The sequence below is a fragment of the Brassica napus genome, chromosome C7, assembly GCF_020379485.1.
Source record: "Brassica napus cultivar Da-Ae chromosome C7, Da-Ae, whole genome shotgun sequence".
NCBI lineage: Eukaryota > Viridiplantae > Streptophyta > Magnoliopsida > Brassicales > Brassicaceae > Brassica > Brassica napus.
This window is the reverse complement of record NC_063450.1, coordinates 15,675,372-15,697,972: the sequence shown is the minus strand read 5'-3', so window position 1 is coordinate 15,697,972 and position 22,601 is coordinate 15,675,372. Positions and strand designations below refer to the sequence as shown.

General features: G+C 34.8%; 2 protein-coding genes and 1 long non-coding RNA gene across 5 annotated transcripts; all 3 read left to right on the top strand.

The window, feature by feature from the left end:
- The first annotated feature begins 595 nt into the window (after positions 1–595).
- On the top strand, positions 596–9,894 carry LOC111207140. 3 transcript variants are annotated; one of them, XR_007325990.1, is made up of 7 exons: positions 596–887; positions 1,008–1,121; positions 1,216–1,318; positions 1,518–1,604; positions 1,720–2,194; positions 6,303–8,244; positions 8,326–9,894. It is a non-coding gene; the product is annotated as an uncharacterized LOC111207140 (long non-coding RNA). The 3 variants fall into 3 exon arrangements; XR_007325989.1 differs by lacking the exons at positions 6,303–8,244; positions 8,326–9,894 and having other exon boundaries at positions 630–727; positions 844–887; positions 1,720–3,148; XR_007325988.1 differs by lacking the exons at positions 6,303–8,244; positions 8,326–9,894 and having other exon boundaries at positions 635–887; positions 1,720–3,148.
- A 9,461-nt stretch (positions 9,895–19,355) lies between these two features.
- On the top strand, positions 19,356–20,177 carry LOC125590442 (glutamic acid-rich protein-like). The gene is made up of 2 exons (XM_048764006.1): positions 19,356–19,737; positions 19,810–20,177. The coding sequence occupies exons 1-2, from the start codon at positions 19,356–19,358 to the stop codon at positions 20,175–20,177; spliced, it is 750 nt and encodes a 249-aa protein (XP_048619963.1).
- An 883-nt stretch (positions 20,178–21,060) lies between these two features.
- LOC106430303 lies at positions 21,061–22,245 on the top strand. Its single transcript, XM_048764005.1, has 3 exons — positions 21,061–21,788; positions 21,840–21,960; positions 22,006–22,245. Exons 1-3 carry the CDS (start codon positions 21,061–21,063, stop codon positions 22,243–22,245), a joined length of 1,089 nt encoding a protein of 362 aa, XP_048619962.1.
- The last annotated feature ends 356 nt before the right edge of the window (positions 22,246–22,601 follow it).

Sequence of the window (22,601 nt, the reverse complement as noted above, 5' to 3'; positions counted from 1 at the left end):
AATTTTTTATTCCTTTCGGATTTTAAATTATACATAAATTATTTTGAACACATTATAATATTTATATTAAGGTAAAGTTTAACTTGGGAATGCGGTATGATCAATATTATTCCAAGTTGGACAGGTTCAAAATATGACACAAATCGATAAAGTAATAAGATAATATTTTTTTTTGAAAAATGTAAAGTAAATATATCATCCAATTCAAATTATAAATTAATAATTATACTTATATACATTTTATATAAATGTAAATAAACCATTATATTGTTTGTTTTATATTCATAATAGAATTATCTTTATTGTATATTATTTTTAATGAATTTGAAAAAACTGTTATAGTTTTTTTAAGAAAAAAATAATCTTTATATTATTAATACATTATAATGTTGACTTAATTATAATTTAATTATTTTTCTTTGCTACATAATTGTGATTTGTTTTTTAAATGAGCCAGAAAGTGGCTTGACTATATTTAAGCTCATAAAATTATCAAGATGGGCTGTTATTTAGATATTTATGTTAAGCAAATTCTGTTACATAAGGAATTCAATAAAATCGGCCCAAGCCCACACAAATTCTATAGCTTTTACACGATAGATACCAGATATTTTTGCCATTTTCAGACAGCTTTTCGTTTTCCAAAAAAACAAACAAACTCTCTAATAGCGATTGAACCAACAAACGATATGTGTCTTCCACGAATCGACTCAGTCTCATCTCCAAGGTTACCCATTGTTACTCTATTTTCTTCATCCTTGACAGAGAGTTGACTCGAATCAATTCTTACATAAAGCTTTTTTTTTTTTGCATGTCTCTCCGATGGCTTAAATATAATCGAAGTTGATATCGTGGTGAGCTGATTCAACAGACAAAAAACTCCAAAGGTTTGTCTTCATGTTCGTAAATCCACCATTAATAACATGATTACTTAAGAATTTTTAATTAAAACATATTTATTTAAAGCCCATTAGATGAACCGATTTACATTTCTTTCTTTCTTTCAGGTTTCATTCGACAGAAGAAATAAAAGAACATTTCTTTCTTAACTGCCGGTTCCTCTTGGTTAAACATAAGAAGATGGAATCTCCGAAAGTATAACTCCATCCGATCCGTAAAAGGTAATTCCAATGTTACTTTTTTGTCTCTTCTTCATCCATTTCTTTTAAATATTGTATTTTCAGATCTAACTAATTTTAAAATCTGTTTTGCAAGTTGGGTCCGATGATTTTCTTTCTTATTCCGATGAGATGGGAACTTGTTGCGATGACTTCGAAGTAAAATGGAACTTTAAAGTGTAAGCCGTACAAACATAAAGGTATACAATTAAATAAAGTCCCATTTGTTAAAATTGTAGATTCTTATACCATATAAAATTAAATAAATATTTATAAAATATATTATACTTTCATTAAAAGGAATATTCACATATTCTCTAAAACTTAAATATTTACATATTCACCTGTAATTTCGTCTGATTTTTCAAAAAAATATATTCCTTTTATTTTTATTGTGAGGTTTGCAACGGGAGTTCACAAACATACAAATGAAACAATCTGTATCATTAAACATTGATAGAGATATAAACTATCACAGATTCACAGGTGCGTACTGAATGAAATAATATATACTGTTACTGTCAATTATTAGTCTATTGAAATATAATGTATTTTGTATAAGATTAAAAAATAATTTGATTTAAAACAAATACATTTTCAGGAACTACAATCCAGTTGTCATGCTGTGCACTACAAACAATCAGTACGAAGATAAGTATTCTACTGAATACATCCATACATGTTTTAATTTGATCCATTCATTGTTTCATTTGGTCAAAATTTTAGGAATTTAAACTATGATGACTTAACAGAATTTCCATGTTATTGTTTTTATTACCTTTTTGTCTGCAAATATGATTTCCAAACTTTCACCAAGCCCAGCATTGGATGGTTTCCAGGTGTGGTGACTTTGGCTTCGACCAGGGCCGGCCCAGAAAGTTTGGAGGCCCAAGACCATTTAGTAAAGATTTAAAAAATTGGGAGGCCTAAAAATTTTTTTTTTACAAATTGGGGGCCTATTTACATATAAAGATTTTCAAAAATTTTGGGGGCCCTAGGCGAATGTTTCATTGGGCTTGGTCCAGGGCCGGCCCTGGCTTCGACCAACCCGTCTTCCATTGCCTAATCTTATCAAGGTAAACCATCTTTTACTTGGAAGACATATTATGAGAAACGTTTTGAGAAAATGTGTGTTGCTTTGAGGTTAAAAGACAGTATATATAAGAAAAATAAAGGTCGTGGGTTTAGGTTTTCCTATTCAATACAGTTAAAGAATATATGCAGTTAGTTTAGTAAATTAATGGGAAATTGGATTTTTGGGTATATTATAATAGATATTTTCGTTACCAAAATTCGTGGTTTCTTGTTTTGATTTTCTCTTATTGATATGTTGAAGATATGCAAGTACAATGATTGGACGGATATTTATGATTTAGTTATTCTTATTGTTTTGTATATATATTTTTCCAAATGAATTTACTTGCCGATTTTTTTTCTTTTGATTATGTATATATCTTATTTTTTAATAATTGCATTTGAAACAGATTTGCAAATACAATAATTTGGCGAGTATGTTTCAAAGTGGTTTAATCCCGTATTTTTCTCAAAATATGGGTATTTTGTATAGAAAAAGTTTATTCCATAGATGGTACTTTTAAACCCAATTGTTAGTTTTTTTACTTAAATTAATAAATAAATGCATGAAAAAGGGGTTTAGGGGTTCTTCTGTATCTCAATCTATACATCTAAAAATGCAACCATACAAATATATAAACATGAGTATTTCAACCATTCATAACGCCGACCATACATATATTGTTTAATGGTGAAGCTTGCACAAAATTGAATTCTGGTAGTAAAATAAACATGTAATCGTTGATGGTACTTGATGTTCTGAATTTAAATGTACAAATTTTTACTGCCATATATTGTTTAAGCAATGGAAAAGAGCGTTATAGCAGTTCAAGATGGTTTTAAACCTTATGTATGGTGTTGAAGCAAACACAGAATCGAATTCTGTTAATGAAATAAACATGTCATCGTTGATGGAACTTGATATCTGGATTTAATTGTACAACTTTTTACGTGAATATATTGTTTAAGCAATGGAAAGATTGAAAAGTATAATTGTTTATGTGAATACATCTTTTAATACATATACGATAGCAGAGAGAGATTAAAAGTAAGATTACACATGGTAAATTAAATAAAGGCGTTGAAAAAGGCTCGATAAAATAGGATGGTTAAATAAAATAATTTAATTGAAATCATAGCTTTAAAAATAATTCAATTGTAAATACTTCAAAACTTGAAGGTGACTTCAAAAAAAGTCCTTCAATTTTAATAGTATTGATTATTCAAATACGATTAGGCCAAATCCCAAAATATTAATTGAGAAAAAGATGTAACTTCAATTTTGTAATATTTAAAAAAAGATTTCTTTCTTATGTATCAATTAATAAAATATTTAATTAGCTCTACGTGTCAGCTTCACATTGAAATTGAAAAACATGTTGGTCCAATTCGATTTTTATATCTCATTAGAAACATTTAATATTAACTATATGATATCTTATGATATTAACTAGAGCAAGGTGACTATTTATTATATATTATTTCTTTAAATAAAACTTACGGAATTACCTAATGTAATTAAGATATATATAATAATTAATGATTTTAAATAATGAAGATTTACCAATAATCTTTATGATTTCATCATTTTTTTTAATTCTTTACTATTAAAATAAATTACACAATTACATCAATCATATATTAAAAATTTAGATTTTTTTGTATATGATGTATTTTGAATTTTTCAAAACGAATATAAATTACTAAAACTGTTAAAAGTTTCACATAAACTTTTGTGATCAATGTTTAAATTTTTTTTTTATAATAAGATACAATGATAATAAAATCATATAAATAAATAATTTTATTTTAATAGGTATTTATGTTAATATATATATATATATATATACACTTCATATCATTTAAATTTAATTATATAATCATATACGATAGATAAGATTGATTGTTTTGATTTATTTATTCTAAAATGATCGTGAATAAACAAGAGCGGTCATTTGATTTATATGTGCAAGCCAATTTATTACATAATAGTAACTGATTTCTTAGTTATTTAATATATAATTATTATTTTATTATTTCATAATATACATAAAAATATAAAATAAGTATTTATTCTGCACAAGGCGTAGATCTTAACCTATGTATGTATATCTTTAATAATTTTGAATCTTAAATATTTTTTAAATTTCTGGCCAAAATAAAAGAAAGAGATGAAAATAAACTCAAAAATCAATATTTATATCGAGCAATAACTAAAATGACATAAAAAGGAGAAAAATATCGAAGATAGATAGAATTGCCACGTGAATGTAAACTTCTCATAACCATAATTAACTTTAAATTGCTAAATCATGATATAAAACCAAGCTGACATAGTTTTATTGTAACCAAATAGTAGACATGAGATTCTTCGGCCTAAACGTTAGGTTTTTATGCGATAAATAATTTTTTGACCTAAAATGTTTTTAAAAATGAGATCAGTTCATTAGTAAACAAATTATGTAATTAACAAAAATATTTTTTAAAAAATTTGTCTAAAGACCAAATATATTAATTCGATCAATAATGTAAATTTTTTTCCATATGATATTTTTTAAATAATTTTTATATAAATTTACACTTTTGCGCAGGTCTTATCCTAGTACCTATTGTAACCAGAGCTATAACCTTAAAATTTTATAAATAAATAATTTTTGAAGTCGTTATCAATTCAGAAATACAATAAACTTTGGAGAATTTTAGCCAGGAAAATGAGATAATCTAATTGACTTGGAAATAAAGAGAATCTTAGATTATATAGTTTTCTTTATTTTTGATGATTTTGTAAGAATTACTATAGAAAACATTTAAAATTTCTGTTTTGCCTGATACCTTTCCACTTCGTATTGTTTTACTCCAACCTTTGATTTATGACTTATTGGACCTAAATTTCTAGGACATGGTTTACACCTCATTAGAAAACCCCTAAATTTCTTAGTTTGACCATCTTCAAGAATTTTTTTTGAAAATTAATAGTTTATTCTTGGTAAATCTGAAATCTAATAAAAATAGTAGATTTTTCTGTAAAATTTTCATCATCTCAGTTGTTCTTCTTAAGGGAGTATTTGAAGAAAGTAGTTTATACTTTCATGATGGATGAAGCTAATAACGAAAACTCAATCGAAACTCATTTCAAATTGTCGTCAGTCAAACGTAGAGACAGTGCATTGATACCGAGAGCATCTCCATTGCTCAGGTTCTCCATGAATCATACAATACAATAAATAAAACGGAAATATGCTCAAAGGAGAGAGTGTACACATAAGATTTGAAAATCAGACAATCATAATACATTATTCCATAGTCACTTGTCATGTCACATATAAGATTAAGCCTGGACGTTCGGATATTCTGGTCGGGTTTGGGTCGGTTCCCTTCGGCTCTAGGTTCTTTCGGGTCTTAAATATTTGGACCCAATAGATATTTACTAATTTTCGGTTCGGGTTCAGGTCAGTTCTTCTTAGGTTCAGATCGGTTCGGGTCTAAAATTAAAATACCCGTAATTTTTGGATCCGTATCGGGTTCAGATCAGGTTCGGTTACTTAAAATCTAAAAAAAACATGAAATATTCTAATTCCATCAAATTTAATCAATATTTGTCATATATATCTAAAATTTTACAAAATAACTTAAACTAAACTATTAATAAATAAAATAAAATATTTTCAAACTCTAAATTTTTCATTTTAAAACTTCATATTACTTAAAAATGTTGCAAAATAATAACAAATATTGATAACATAAGATATTTCAACTAAATCATAAAATAATATATATAAAATCTAACATCAAATTTTGAATATACATATTTTCAAGTTAAGTACAAGTCGATTTTTACCGGGTTGTGTCTACTCGGGTCGGTTCTTTTCGGGTCCGCGTCTATTCGGGTCGGTTCCTTTCAGTTTCAGGTTTTTTCGGGTAAAGAATTTTTAGACACAAAAGGTACTTATATATTTCTGGGTCGGGTTTGGATCAAGTATTTTTGGTCGGTTCCGGTTCAGGTTTTCGGGTCCAGGTTAAAATGCTCACTATCCTAGATAAGATAGTGGGCCAACGTTTTCTGCAAGAAACCATGGGGGCAATAATAACAAATGATATATTTGTATTCAGTATCTTTCCGGCTCGAAAGATGGTAGATACGGTGAGGACAACGAACGAAGAGACGAACGAAGAGACAAGGATAAGGCTGTATAAGAAGAGGAAGTAGTTCTTTATTAACAAAGCCAATGAGTTCCATCAGCATGTGGCATGGATGTGTCTCATTGTGTGTTGCCTGAGTAGGCAAGGGGATTAGATGGTCGTGGAGCCAGTTATAGCTGAGAGATGAGAGCAAAAACCGAGATATCATAAGCAAGTTCAGAGAAATCAGCTCCACAAATAACTTACACCATAGAAGAATGCTTCGAGAAAAGTAATACTAAGATGGAGAAAGTGAAGAACTGTACATGGGACAAACAACTTGAAAAGTGTTCTTCAAGCATTCATGTCAGGCTGCAAATGAGAACCAGACGTCTCCTGAGACTTCTTGGGATACTAACTAACTTGGTTTATTCGGTTACAGTCAAAAATGTATCGAGCAGGATCAGTTGTCTACTATGAAGCACAACGGTATTGTTTCGTCCTTTTAAATAGCCAGATGAAATACTGGGGAAATGTCTTCCTTATCGGATGTGACACCCAGAGATTGTTCAAGCCATGTTCCATGAGAGTTGTTTGGATGATCAGTGTGCACTGAGAATACAAAGGACCGCTTATATGAAGCCAATGCATTTGGGACTCAAGGAACAATATGTTCAACAACTTGAAGCAGTTCAAAGTCTATCCCTCAAATTGTTCAAAAACCAACCTCAGTGTTCTTTTGTGAATAAATAAAAAATGAAAATTGGGTTACAAGGAATTCTAGAAGTCTAACCCATCAAAACTATCTCGGTAGAAAAAATTCTTCACTACCAAAAAACAATGTATAAATAAATCTAAATTTTATTTGATGAATATTATAACTAATATTACCAACTTCTTAATTTATGCTTGAGTAATTTCAAAAGATTCATTTTTACATAAGCTCACATTATTATATTTTCAGTAAATGAATGATTATTATATATGGTGTAAATTTTTATGTTTATCCAAATATAAATGTATCAGTTTTTACATGTTTATAAATTTTATAACAAGGAGTCTTTTTCGGTAATAACCTATGCAATTACAATAACATGATTGAATTGGGATATCATTTATCATAGAACATATGGCTGAATTACTTTTATATATTTTATATCACTAAAGTTATAAGAATATAATATAGGTTTAGTTTTGATTATTTCAACTATTAAATATTTTAGAGTCGAATGTAATGATATTAATAATAAAGATTATATTATAAATAATATACATAATATTTAAATGTATAACTAAAATAAAAATAATTGTAAAGAAAATTGAAAAAGATAAAAAAAAAGTGTTTATATTTTGTAATTTTTTTAGTTGAGAAATGGAATGAAAGTTGTGATAAATATTAGTTTATCAAGTTAAGAAATAACAATGTAATAACCAAGTTATCACCATTTAACTATTTTTGTGTATATATTATATAATATTTGGTTGAATTATATAAAATATTTAAAATTTTCATACAATTTTTGAAAATTACAAAAAAAATTATGATAAATAAAAATTTAATATATTTAAAAGCATTTTCCACGCGTAGCGCGGACAACGTCTCTAGTATATAATAATTTTTAAGTACAAAAATAATTAAAAACATGAGAAAGAACGGAGAAAAGTGCTAACCTAAGAACTTTTCAAATATCTTTCAGAACTCTAATAAGTAATAACATATGTCACTCAACAGTTGAACCAATTAAATTGTATAATTACAAAATTGATATATTCTGTTTTCTTAAGAACTATTTCAGGTTTTGAGAGATGGAACTGCTCTGAGACAATTCCTCGTTACTGTGTTGTTGGTAGCACTATGTATGTGATGGTAGAGACTATAAATAATTAGTCTATCTTTTCCGCAAAAGTGTAGAAGCTTCATGAACTCAAACTTGTAAGTTCTTACGTGCACTTTTTTAATGCTCGATAATTATGCTATTACAACTATGATAAATATTATAATACGATTTTACAGCCGATAATTCTATATGTCGTATGAAGATTCACATCCGACTACATCACTTGAGACGCCTTATGAGATCCACGCTTGACGGTACTCCTTGCGCCATACTGCGAATCTCTTGTAAGCTTTTTCTCTCTTAATTCACATAATTCCATCTTTTCCGGAATTTGAAACCCAAACCTCATAATGTAGAAACATTAATGAACTCTTGGTCAAACTACTGGATCCAGGGGGCTTCCACTACGTGCACCTTTAGGCGATAGATATTTTGTTTGCCACGTTATGTCCACGAACCATGATTAATACCATAACAATCTCTTATATATTAATAGAGAAATATTTAAAAAATTGTGACCTTAAGTTTATATTAATTTTTTTTTTAAATTATTTAAGTATCACTTAATTATAATGTCAATTCGGCCTATGTGGCTAAATAAGAATCAATTGAAAATTTAGTAAGTCCAAAATCCAATCGATAGGAAAACTTATATTAACCTAAACATAAATGTATATGATATGATAAACTTAATACTCGGCGATCTCATCAAATGAGACTTTCTTTAAATGGCTCAAGGTTAATTTATATTGTGATCCAACATAATAACTTTTTTTTTTAAAAGTGTAAGATATATAGCTTGCATCTCACCCTGAAACCATCCTAATTGAGCTAAGACTTGCTAAGAGTAAGGCGATAGCTGATCTAGTGAGCTTAGTGAGCACATTCAACCCGCGCATTAACGCTTGACCAAAAGCGTCGATCGATATTCCAATAGAATAATCGGTCGATGTTTCAACAAGTGTATCGATCGATATTCCTATCGATCGACACTGGTCAATAGAAAAACCTAGAAAGCGAGAGCCTCGTGATTTATTTATAAGTGTTGAGCTCTACAATATCATGCATATAACTTATTAAGCATCTCAGGATTATAATCCTCATTACCTGAATAAAAGCCATACGTCTAGCTATTTTCATCTAAGTACCAAAACCCCAATCGAACAATTACCTTGCTCACAAACCTGCTATTTACATTAAAAAAAAAATCATACCTAGCTTAATCACTCTGATTAGATTTATTAGGTTCCCTAGCTCCTTGTGAATTCAATCCCTAAGTACTACAACTGAACCTCTTATTTGAGAGAGTAATTCACTCCTTAGAGTAATTTGAGTGATATCAAACGGTGCCATAGTGGTGACTCGCTGGGAGCTAATGAGGGAGTGGCTCAACCATCAGACCGACAGCTCGGATCTTGAGGGCGCTCTAGAGCGGTATAAGATGGTGAAGACTTCCGAAGCTGAGCTCCAGGAACTTCCCGCTCCTTCCTTCGAGGGAGAGCCGATGATCCCGAGCAAGACTGAAGCTGAAAAGACTTCGGAGCCTACTGCTGATGATCCTCCCGTCGACTGATCCTTGATCCTCATCTTAACTCTCAACCCCTTGTAGGGGTTTCTTTTGTGTTGTACCCACCCTCTGTGAGGGTTTTAAAACTTATCTATAGGCCTTCGAGCCTTATTTTTGTTTTGTCAAACAATGGCCCTGATGTGGCCTCTTTTTTCTATAAAAAGAATGCTTTCGAATTTTTAACTCTTTTGAATTTTTAACTCTGTTCTAATTTCCGCGTAATGGACCTCTTAGCTATGTATCAAACTTGTCTTCAAAACAGGGTTTTCGTCGATGATTCTCTTCTTGAGAGGTAGCAGGGCGCATCTTCCAGAGCCACAAATGCAGGAGTCGGGACTCCGAGAATCGAACCTAGGTTTTGCCTTAGGAGATGTTGTGAAAATCTGGAAGTCAATCTTTGGATGTTGGTGTTGCCCCAGACCTAGAGATTACGTAAGGACCAGAAAGTCGCCAGGGAACCCAGAGGTTACGGCTAGTATCTGTGAGACAGGCTCTGAACCGGAGGTTGCAAGATTTCTGGAATATGGACTCTAGGAGTTTAGAGATTGCTCTCGTAACTCGGAGGTTGCGTAAAGACCCGGAGGTCATCTAGGAACTCGGAGGTTTCCCAAGACCCTGAGATCACAATTGGGACCCAGAGGTCTTAGGGGAACCCAGAGGTCTTAGGGGAACCCATAGGCTCTCCTTTAGATCCTGAGATCATATTGGGAACCCGGAGCTTCTTCTTTAGATCATGGGATCACGTTTGGAACACGGAGGTTCTTCTTAGATCATGGGATCATGACTGGAGCCCGGGGGCTGAATGGGAACCCGAAGATTCTTCCTTAGATCCTGAGACCAGATTTGGAACCGAGAGGCCATTTGGAAACCCGAAGGTTCGTGAGATCGTAATTGGACCCTGAGGTCATGTGGGAACTCGGAGGTTCTTGAAATCGCAATGACCCCGATGCGCCTTAGGCTACACAGGGGTTCTAGCCTTTTCCTGATATCATATTTGGAACCCTGAGGCCATAGAGGAACCCAGAGGTTCTTCTTTAGATCCTGAGATCTTTGCTTGGAACCCTGATTTTAATTTTAATCAGTCACCGACGAACTTAACAACTCATGCTAAACAACACAAAATTGGTGCTTTAATTTCAAACAAGGTTGTTACTAACCTTTGTATTGTCTGTCTTATTGCTTTGGAATGTATTCTTCTCTTTTTCATTCAAAATATTGTTTTTCAGTTATTTACAATCCCCTAAACTATATTTACGAAGTGATTTTGCCACATGTCTTCTCTATAATCAATTTCACAAAACAAATATGACATGACTACTAAAATTGATGACATGACTTCCGGAAAAATTCATTTAATGTTGATTTATATTTTTGACAAACTTATTAGAATATAGTAATAATTCATATATTACATTTAATATTGATATTTCTTTTTGGTAATTTTTTTTAAATATGGTAATAGCTCATACATCATCTATAAAATAAATATATTCATATATAACATTTCAAATTTCGAAATATTATTATTTTATATAATTATACAATTTGTATTACTAAAACTTTCAAAAATTTCAAATTTTTTTTAAAAATTTAAATATCTAATCGTAAGATTATTAGTTTTTTATATACCTATAAATTTTATAAATATTGTTTAGGCTAAAGTTTTGATAATTATACAATGTTATATCATTTTATTATTTTTATACAAATTGATTTAATATATATCAAATCTATATTAAATATTAGTAAAAAAATATTAAAATCTATAATATTTAATAAAATTTATTTTTAAATATAAGTTAGATTTAAAAAATTTCTTACTGCACATAGTGTAGAAAAACACCCAATATCATAACAAATAAGAGAAAAACATGTGTTAGTAAACGTTTAACACATTCACATCATCTTAAGAACAAACATATATAAATATAACTAGAGGCCACTGCCTAGAACTCACCATCTACGTAACAGATGCTCTGTATTTGGAGACTAAAAGCCACTTCTCTATATTTGAACAGATGCTCTGTATTTGGAGACTAGAGGCCACTGCCTAGAACTTACCACCTAAGTACGTAAACCATAAACAAGACAACTAGATATCATTATCAAAGAAAGCACACAAATCAAAAGGCTTTTGCAAAAGCAAACATTGTATAATAACAATAATCGTTAGTCATGACTGATTAAAATGAAATTTAAATCATTGTCCAACGCAAAACTGTTTAGTTACAAGTCTTAACAAAGAAAAAATATATACTTTAAGTTCCTTTGATCTGCCTGAAGTCTAGTCTTTATAGTATCAATACGGTGTAAAGCTGTTTCTACAACAACTCCAGCTGTTCCTGCTATAAATCCCTCTGCATCATCGAAAGACAAACATAAGATTCAAGAAAATGCAGACACCCTGGTGGTGATTGAAGAAAATTTTAAACTCTGAGCATAGAAAAGAAATATCTTCAGATGCAAAGCTTGTATATTTTTACACGACTATGATTGCAAATGAGAACCAAAAGAGAAAGTGGAAAGCATATATATATAGAGTAGGGAGAGATTATAACAAGTCCTGAACCAGAAACAGTTGTACCATACCAAAGAGAGTGCTTCAACTTGCGTATTGACTGAAGCAAAGCCTTTGGTCGTTTTGAGCTGTGGAATCCTCATTAGGCTATTCGAAACATGTGCAACAAACAAACAATAAGACGGTTATCTCTCCCTTCATTGGATTGCAACAAAAAAAAAGTAATATTTTTCTTAACAAATCAACAGTCGCCCGGTTTGGAACTCGGCAGGAATTGGAGACATTAACAACAAGTTCGTTATCAGCAAAATTTATGACTCGATCAGGATTCCTCTGTTGACCTAAGCTTGAGATAACTTAGAGTATAAGATATCCTAATGAGATTAGGATTAATATAGATTGAGAGTTATCTATAAGATATGTTTCCTAATGAGATTAGGAAATTAGATGTGTTATATAAGGAGATACTAATGTTGTAGCATAAAGTGTGAGTTTGAGTTTTGAGAAAGCTAATAATAAAGTGAGTACTTTATATTGAATTGTGTCCTTGGATAATATTTCATATGATTCAATAAGTGGTATCAGAGCCAAAAGATCTAAGAAAGAAGTTCGTAAGAGAAACAAAAAAAAAAACATGGGAGATAAGGATAAAGATATTGTTGTGGCGACAAGCAAACCAAGAGAGAGTAGTCATACGACTATTCAATGTCCTATGCTCAACACCACAAACTATACAGTTTGGAGCATGAGAATGAAGGTTGCCCTTAAGGTACATAAAGTCCGGGAGGCGATCGAGCCAGGTAAAGAAGATGGAGAAAAAAACGACTTGGCTCGAGCTCTTCTTTTCCAGTCCATACCAGAGACGTTGATCCTACAAATAGGGAATCTTGAGACAGCAAAAGAAATATGGAAAGCAATAAAATCAAGGAATGTAGGAGCCGAAAGAGTTCGAGAGGCTAGACTACAAACTTTGATGGATGACTTTAACCGGCTTAAGATGAAGGAGACAGAAACAATTGATGAGTTTTCCGGAAAACTTGCGGAGATGACAGCAAGATTGGCTTCCTTAGGAGAGAACATAGAAGAACCTAGAATGGTCAAGAAATTCTTGAGTAGTCTCCCGAGGAAGAAATACATACATGTCATAGCAGCTCTAGAGCAAGTTCTCAACCTCAATACCACAAGCTTCGAGGATATCGTTGGACGTCTGAAAGAGTATGAAGAGAGAATTAAAGAAGACGATCAACCAGAGGATCAAGGTAACAAACTGATGTACGCTAATCTTGATTCTTCTGAGGCTCAAGAAACCTATGGGAGAGGAAGAGGACGTAGTGGACGCTTCAACAGAGGTAGAGGACGTGGTCGATGGAATAACCAACGAGACTGGAAAGATGGAAGAGATACGACGAGAGTGGTCTGTTTCCGTTGTGACAAAACAGGTCACTATGCTTACAATTGTCCTGATAGACTTCTTAAGCTGCAAGAAGTTCATGAGAATGATAATGAGAGTACGCGTGAAGCAGAGGAGTTAATGGTACATGAGATTGTGTACTTAAATGAGGGGAATGTGATACCAAGAAGGTTCGAGACACACACTGATGGAGATAACATGTGGTATCTAGATAACGGGGCAAGTAACCACATGTCTGGAAACAGAGAATTCTTCTCTTTGCTTGATGAACACGTCACTGGAAAAGTGAGATTTGGCGATGATTCTCGCATAGACATCAAAGGAAAGGGCTCAATAATCTTCATTGGTAAGGAGGGTAAGAAGAAAATATTAGCAAACGTCTATTATATTCCGGACCTTAGAAGTAATATTATCAGCTTGGGGCAAGCTACTGAAGCCGGATGTGATGTAAGAATGAGAGACAACTACCTTACGTTGTTTGACCGTGACAGAAATCTTTTGGTAAGAGCAGTTAGATCAAGAAACCGGCTATATAAGGTAACTATGGAGGTCGAGAAAATCAAACTGAAGTGTCTCCAGCTCTCTAAAGACGGTGTATCTGCGACTTGGCATGCAAGACTAGGTCATGTTAGCCTGGAAACCATGAAGAAGATGATCAGTAAAGAGATAGTCACAGGCATCCCCAACATAACAGTTGATAAGGAGACATGTGCATCATGCTTAATGGGAAAGCAAACACGTCAATCGTTCCCAAAGGAGATCTCTGTGGACCGATATCTCCACCAACAGCAGCCAAGAAAAGATATGTGTTTGTACTGATTGATGATCATACACGATACATGTGGATGATCTTGTTAACCGAAAAGAGTGAGGCATTTGAGAGCTTTAAGAGATTTAAGAAGCTTGTGGAGCAAGAGACAGGTAATAAAATCAAGACGTTTCGAACGGATAGAGGTGGAGAGTTTTGTTCTGGAGAATTTCGGGTTTTTTGTGAAAGCCATGGAATACAACGACACCTCACGGCTCCGTACTCACCACAACAGAACGGAGTCGTCGAGAGACGCAATCGAACTCTTATGGAGATGACACAGAGCATTATGAAGCACATGGGAGTGCCTAACTACCTGTGGGGAGAAGCAGTAAGACATTCGACCTATTTGATTAACAGGGTCGCAACACGAACACTACCTGGACTGACTCCATATGAATGCCTCAAGAACAAGAAGCCAAGTGTTCAACACCTCCGTGTGTTCGGATGCGTTTGTTATGCGAGGAACGAAGCACCGCATCTTAGAAAGTTGGAAGATAGAACAAGAGAATTGGTTCATCTAGGGATCGAGCCAGGATCAAAGGCTTATCGCCTATACAATCCAGTAGACAGGAAGGTTACAGTAAGCCGAGACGTAATCTTTGATGAGTTCAAACGTTGGAAGTGGAGAACAAATAAAGAAGAGTCACACGAGACGGATGTGATCACGTTTGATGTTCAAAGTAAGACAGATATTGGAGATCACAACAACAAAGCGTTACATGAGGATGATAGTGAGGAAGAAGAGAGAGAAAATGAAGTCCAGAGTAATGAGGATGATCATGAGGAAACAGAACCGATCTTGAGAAGATCGGAGAGACAAAGTACAACGCCAAGGTACTTAGATGATTATATACTTCTGATGGAAGAACTTGAGACCGAGAAGATCCTACTTATGATCAACGAGGAGCCATGGGACTGGAATGAGGCGAAGAATGAGAGAGTTTGGAGAGATGCTTGTGAAGATGAGAAAGCATCGATAAAGAAGAACAAAACATGGACTCTAGTGGATCTACCGAGCGGATACAAAGCAATTGGGTTGAAATGGGTCTTCAAGTTGAAACGCAATGCTGATGGAAGCGTCAACAAACATAAAGCTAGACTTGTAGCAAAGGGCTATGTGCAACGTGAGGGTATTGATTTTGAGGAAGTATTTGCCCCTGTAGCAAGGCTAGAAACCGTAAGAGCCATCATCACCTTGGCTGCATCCAACAGTTGGGAAATACATCATTTAGATGTAAAAACGGCGTTTCTTCATGGAGAACTAGAAGAAGAAGTATTTGTGCCTCAACCAGAAGGCTTCAAAATCAAAGGCAAGGAGGAAAAGGTGTACAAACTACACAAAGCTCTTTATGGTTTGAAACAAGCTCCAAGAGCTTGGAACATTAAGCTTAACTCCATTCTCAAGGAGCTTGGTTTTTGAAAGTGTTCTAAGGAGCCATCATTATTTAGAAAGGTAACGAAGGGATCCCTTGTGCTCGTAGCGGTATACGTTGATGACTTGCTAGTCACGGGTTCTAGAGTTAAGGATATACTTGAGTTCAAACATGAGATGGCAACCAAGTTTGAGATGAGTGATCTCGGTCTTCTACATTACTATCTTGGTATCGAGGTAATTCAAAGGAAAGATGGAGTGGTCTTAAGGCAAGAGAGATACGCAAATAAGATTCTGGAAGAAGCTGGAATGGGAGATTGCAATGCCGTTCATATACCAATGGACGCAGGAGTAAAGCTAACAAAAGCACCGAAAGAAGAACCGGTCAATGAGAAAGAGTTCAGAAGGTGTATTGGCTGCCTGAGGTACTTGATTCATACAAGACCTGATCTTTCGCATTGTATTGGTGTCTTGAGTAGATACATGCATAGTCCAAAAGCGTCTCATGGAGCTGCATTGAAACAAGTTTTGCGTTATTTGAGAGGGACACAGTCACTTGGTCTTTACTACAAAAGCAATGAAAGGAGAGGTCTCGAGCTTATAGGATATAGTGACAGTAGTTATAACTCCGATCCAGATGATGGTAAGAGTACGACAGGGCACATATTCTATCTAAATGAATGTCCAATCACCTGGTGTTCACAGAAGCAAGAGATTGTCGCGTTGTCTTCATGTGAGGCAGAGTTCATGGCAGCTACAGAGACAGCAAAGCAAGCCATCTGGCTGCAAGATTTACTTGGAGAGATCACGGAAGGGGAGGCAACAAAGGCGATCATTCGCATTGATAATAAATCGGCTATAGCATTGACTAAGAACCCGGTGTTTCACGGCCGCAGCAAGCACATACACTCAAGGTTCCATTTCATAAGGGAGTGTGTTGAAGATGGGCTAGTAACCGTTGAACATGTTGCAGGAGTAAGGCAAAAGGCGGATATACTAACAAAGCCTCTTGGAAGATTGAAGTTCAAGGAGATGAGAGACCTTGTTGGAAGTCAAGATGTGTCAAATGATGTTCTCAAGCTCAAGGGGGAGAATGTTGACCTAAGCTTGAGATAACTTAGAGTATAAGATATCCTAATGAGATTAGGATTAATATAGATTGAGAGTTATCTATAAGATATGTTTCCTAATGAGATTAGGAAATTAGATTTGTTATATAAGGAGATACTAATGTTGTAGCATAAAGTGTGAGTTTGAGTTTTGAGAAAGCTAATAATAAAGTGAGTACTTTATATTGAATTGTGTCCTTGGATAATATTTCATACGATTCAATATCCTCGACCTGATTGTGTGATTGTATGATACAGAGAATAAGCTAGAGTGTAGTACATTGAATCATCTAAGGTTAGTAATGATTCACTTCCATCATCATATTTGCCGAAGTGAGAGTAGTGATTTTAAGCTATGTGAGTCCCGTTGTTTTAAAACTTTTTTCTTAAAGACTATGTGTTTTGCTTGAGGACAAACAAAATGATAAATCTGGAGGAGTAGATATACATTTGATTTTACCAATTTTAACCATGGTATATAAGTGTTTTAAAGTTTATATATTATGTATTGGAGTCTTTTTAGAATATTTACAGGTTCAAGAATGTTTTGGAGCAATATGGTGATTTTTAAGCATTTTGGAGATAAAGATAGAAGAAATTCGTAGTTGTTCATCGAACCAGTTAAAAGTTGACATCTGAGTCAATCGTCGATCGACAAACACCTTCTGTCGTCGATCGACAACAAAGCGCCCAAGGCCGACTTGGTTCCCAACCGACTTAAACCCAAGTCTCACATAATTACAAGAATGCCTCTGATCGAATTTTAACCTAATATTTATGTGCTTTGTCTTTTTCTTAGCCAACACTTACTTTCTTTACTTTTCATACTTTTCACACAAACAATTTAGGGTTCTTAGTAGTTTGGAGAGAAGATAAGATCCAAGACTTATCCAGAGCTTGTATTGGAACTTAGTTTTTCTACCTTATTCTATTTACTAGTATATTCCCGTGCTTCGCAAGTATGAAAAAAAAAATGAATATAAAATATTGAATTTTATTTTCCAAGTAAATAATATTTTTTAGATATTAAAATTCATGGAAAACATCAACATTTATAGATAATTGACATCGGTATTTTTGTAATCCTTTTGTTATTCTCATGTATATTTTTACTTTTTTTTCTTCTCTTAATAATCTTTTTTTTAAGTTTCCAATGGTATTTTTATTTCAAATTTTGTTTTTGAGAAAATCTAAAAAATGTGATATGTGGATTCGAAAATAAATAAAAATAATGTTTTATAAGTTTATAAAACATTTTCAAATATAAAAATCAGTCTGAGGTTTGGTTTAATTTAGAAAGTAAACATGAGTCCTCATTCCTACCAGGCTACCACCATTTCCTAAGCTTCATCTTTCTGCCTTCTAGTTAGAGTCCGTTTTTTACGAGGGTCGCGTGAAGTTTTTAATTGTGGGAATGGGTCAGCCCAAGTTTTTATTGGGCATTTGCATACCTAGTGGAGAGATAAATAATTGATGACACTTTTAGCCTTTTGACCCAAAAACTTAACGCGAGCGACCCACATGACTTAACCCATGCGACTCATCAAACTCGATCCGAAGACTTTCTCACATGTGCGAAACTCGGCGGTTCCGACTCGGTGGTTAAATTTTTTTTTTTTGTCACCTCGTCGGTGAAGGTGAAATACTTTTTTACCTAGGTAAATCTGGGTAGTTTTACCTCTTAATTTTTTCGCGCCATTTAAGTAGCCGTACAATCCTTGGTGATAAATTTAATAAAATAATTAGTGGATGTGGTTAACTGATAATGGTGAGACATAATATGGTCTGGTGGATAATATAAAGAAACCCTAGTAGAAGAAGAGATGTTCGGCGAAATGCATCCACCAGATCTGAAAATGTTGGAAACTAATAGCGGTGTGCGTGGCTCCGGTGGAAGTTTTGGTGGTAAAGCTCAGGCAAGCAGTAGCAACACCACCGAAGGTACACTGTTATCTCCCTTCGACATCGCCGAATCTTTGCGTTTTTGTTAGTATAAATTTAATTGTAATTGTTCGTTGGGGTGTAGGAAACTCACGGTCACACGTTGTTGTTATGGCTGGTCGGTGGATAATGTATGATAATGGTGGTTGGGATTTCAAGATAGATAATGAGAGAATGGGTAGAGCAGTCGACTTCTCGCAAATCAAAGGCGTTAACGGTTTGAAAGATAGTATTCTTGCTGCTTATGGTTAGTTGGGAAGAGACATAGAGGTTGAAATGTGTTATTGGGTAATTGATGGAGAGAGTGAAATGGTTGGTAAAGGGGCCGCACCAGTGGAGATAGCAACCACCACTGTTTATAAAATATTCAAGGCTCTTCATAGGACAAACAAGTCTTTTAATGTTTTCGTGACATTTGGAGAGATTGTTGGAGAAAAAATGATATTTTTAAGGTCCGAACGAGATATCTTGTCGCAAATGAATGCATCACTCGGAATGGATGATGATGAGTATTTAATTAGGCAAGTAGAAGCAGTTGAAGCATCTTTTGGATTGAACTCACAGACGGCTGAACGGGTGCAAGGTTCCAAGGATAAAGATAGTGGAGCGGCTGTAGATGCCGTATGCGGGGTTAATCCGGCTTCGAGTAATATACTTCAACAAAACAGTACGCAACAAGAGAAGCAAAAGATCTGTGCACTAGGAACAATAATGGAGAATGAAAGTAAAAAGCGGGCTCACGTTGAAACAGCTGAAGATGCCGTTTGTGGGGTTAATCCGGATAATATGCATCAACAAAACTGTATGCTACAAGAGAAGGAAAAGAGCTGTGGAGAAGGAACAGTAGTGGAGTATGGAAGTAAAAAGCGGGCTAACATTGAAGCAGCATCGGGAGAAAACAAAAGAGATGACGTTGAAAATGAAGATGAAGATGAAGATGAAGATGAAGATGACGAGGACTATGATTATAATGAAGAAGAATATGAAGATGAAGATGATGATGAAGATGAAGATGACGGTGAAAATGAATATAAAGATGATGTTGGAAATGAAGACACAAACGAAGATGACAAGGACTATGATTATAATGGCTGGCATGAGTTTGTTGGAAATGATTGTGAGAGAGACGAAGATGATGATTTTGTAGATGTCCACCAAAAGGAGGGCGTGGTGGACGGTCTGGTCGTAACGGTTATGAGCGTTCTGGGGTCACCGAAGTTAGAGGTCAAGGGTCTGGAAGAGGCCAATGGTCAAGGGCTACAGGTGGATCTTCGTCAAGCAAACAGCGTTGCAATATGAGACATTACGAAGACAACACAGATCAAGTAAGGGATTTCGTATGTACCTCACGAATGGTTGACTTTTCGTACACCAAAGATTCTGATATCGGCGGAAGCGTCGATGTTGTCCATGTAACTCCACCAAAAGATAGAAACCAACAAAACCACGACGATGATTCTGTTGATCGTCGTTTCACCAAATCGTCATCTGAAACAGTAAGGTGTGCACTTACCTTTGCAACCGGGAACTCTGATGTTGGCAATGTTGTTCTGGTTACACCACCACAACAAAACGAGAAACACAGACGCGTGATCGAAGATGATGATGAGTATTTTGATCCTCCTCTCACCGACACTACACTTGTTCATGGTGGAGGAGCACCGAAGACAGGAACCCTTTCATGTGCTCACAATGATGAAACACCTACCGGCGAAAGTGATCATATTGTACTTGTTACACCACATAAACAATACAACAAACACAACCGAGTAATCGAAGCTGATGATGAGTTTGTTAGTCCTCCTTTCACCCAAACTAACAATTTGAGGGTGGCGAAGCATGCATCCCAAGAAAACATTTTCCATCTACCTTTGTAACCGTTAGTTGTACACATGCGGATGGAACAGATACAGGTGCAAGTGTTGATCTTGGTCAGACTACTCCACCAGAAAAGCACAACACACACAGCCGTGTGATCGAAGATGAGGACCTGTTTGTGGATCTTCCTGTAACTGAGAGTACACAAGTTCAGGGTGGAGAGGCTTTCATGAAAGGGATACAAGTTTGGGAAATGTATGGATATAATGATGTAGTTCCTGTTTTTAATGATATGGAAGGAAACATGTTTCAGCCGCAGGAAATCGACTTCAGCTAGGAGGACTCGGATATATTTATTGGAAGGATGTTTAAGGACAAAGCGCAGTTCAAGTTGACGATGTCGATCTATGCACTCGCGGAGGTGTGCAGGTTCAAATTCAGGCATTGCAAACGCTTCGTCATGGCTATATGCGTTGAAAAACAGTGTACTTGGAGGGTATGTGCTAAGCAACTGGGTGATTCTCCTACGTATGTTGTAAAGAAGGCAATTTTGGGACATCAATGTACATCTGATGTGCGAAGGCTGTACAAAAAACATGGAACATCTAGAGTTCTTGCTGCTCTTCTGCACTCAAAATACGAAGGACTCCACTATGGACCTCGTGCTATGGAACTGCCAGAAGTACTTCGAACGGAATTCAACTATACATGCACGTACTGGAAAGCTTGGAAAGTTAAGGAACTAACAATTGCGTCTGCCCAAGGAACAGAGGAAATGTCTTACAAGATGTTACCACAGTACTTGCACGTACTGAAATTAGCAAATCCTGGAACAATCACGGATATTAAAACCGAACTTGATAAAGAAGGAAAATCGAGGTTCCTGTATGCATTCATGTCACTGAAGGCTTGTATCGATGGGTGGCAGCATTTGCGTAAGGTCCTTGTGGTGGACGGCACCCACATGTTTGGGAAATACAAAGGGGTATTGCTTAGTGCTAGCGGGCAAGACGCAGACTGCCGCATATTCCCTATTGCTTTCGCAGTAGTGGATAGCGAGAACTCAGATTCTTGGAAGTGGTTCTTCGAAAGGTTGTCAACAATCGTAGAAGATAGTTGTGAATTAACAATAATTTTTGACAGATGCGCCGCTATATTTGCAGCTAAAGATAGATGGTATCCATCTGCACACCATGGTATTTGTCTTGTACACCTTAAGCGTAACGTGGACGATAAGTACAAAGGACTGCAGCAGAAGCAGATGGTGGGCAGAGCAGCATAAGCTTTCAAAGTTTCGGAATTTCAAAAGATCTATGACCTTATAAAGCTTATGGATTGGAGATGTTGGGATTACTTGGAGAAAATCGACAAAAAGTTATGGACACGTTCACATTTCGAAGGAAATAGGTTTAACTTGATGAGTTCAAATATAGCTGAATCGTTGAATAAAGCGCTGCTGTCAGCGCGTGATAGCCCTATTAATGGCATTGCTGGAGTTTATAAGACGGATGTTGAGCAGATGGTTCAAGTGCAGGCGCTGCGATATTAGTAAAATGCAGGGTATTGTTCCAAAGGTAATTGATCAAATAATGGTCGAACAGTTAGTGTTGTCAACTGGCCTTCTTGTTTTGCCCTGTTCCACTTGGGTATTTGAAGTTACACATAAGCCAACTGGATACGGCTTTGTTGTTAATTTATAAAAACGAACTTGCTCCTGCCTTGAATTCCAGATGCTTGGGTTGCCATGCCGACACGCTATTGCCACTGCATCTATTCGGAATATGGAGTACGCCTTGTTTGTTTCATAATACCATGTCAAAGATACTTGGTCTGAAACAGTTAAGGGTATCATACTACCGGTTTCAGATCCAGCGGATGTCAATATTCCCGCAGATATACTAAAGG

What these genes read in the sequence shown, in the direction of transcription:
- LOC125590442 (XM_048764006.1), top strand. Translation starts at nt 19,356, where the DNA reads ATGAATGCATCACTCGGAATGGATGATGATGAGTATTTAATTAGGCAA. An exon ending in AACAGTAGTGGAGTATGGAA is followed by an intron (nt 19,738 to 19,809) that starts GTAAAAAGCGGG and finishes ATGAAGATGAAG; the next exon opens with ATGAAGATGAAGATGAAGAT.
- LOC106430303 (XM_048764005.1), top strand. Translation starts at nt 21,061, where the DNA reads ATGTTTAAGGACAAAGCGCAGTTCAAGTTGACGATGTCGATCTATGCA. An exon ending in TGGAAGTGGTTCTTCGAAAG is followed by an intron (nt 21,789 to 21,839) that starts GTTGTCAACAAT and finishes AATTTTTGACAG; the next exon opens with ATGCGCCGCTATATTTGCAG. An exon ending in GACTGCAGCAGAAGCAGATG is followed by an intron (nt 21,961 to 22,005) that starts GTGGGCAGAGCA and finishes GAATTTCAAAAG; the next exon opens with ATCTATGACCTTATAAAGCT.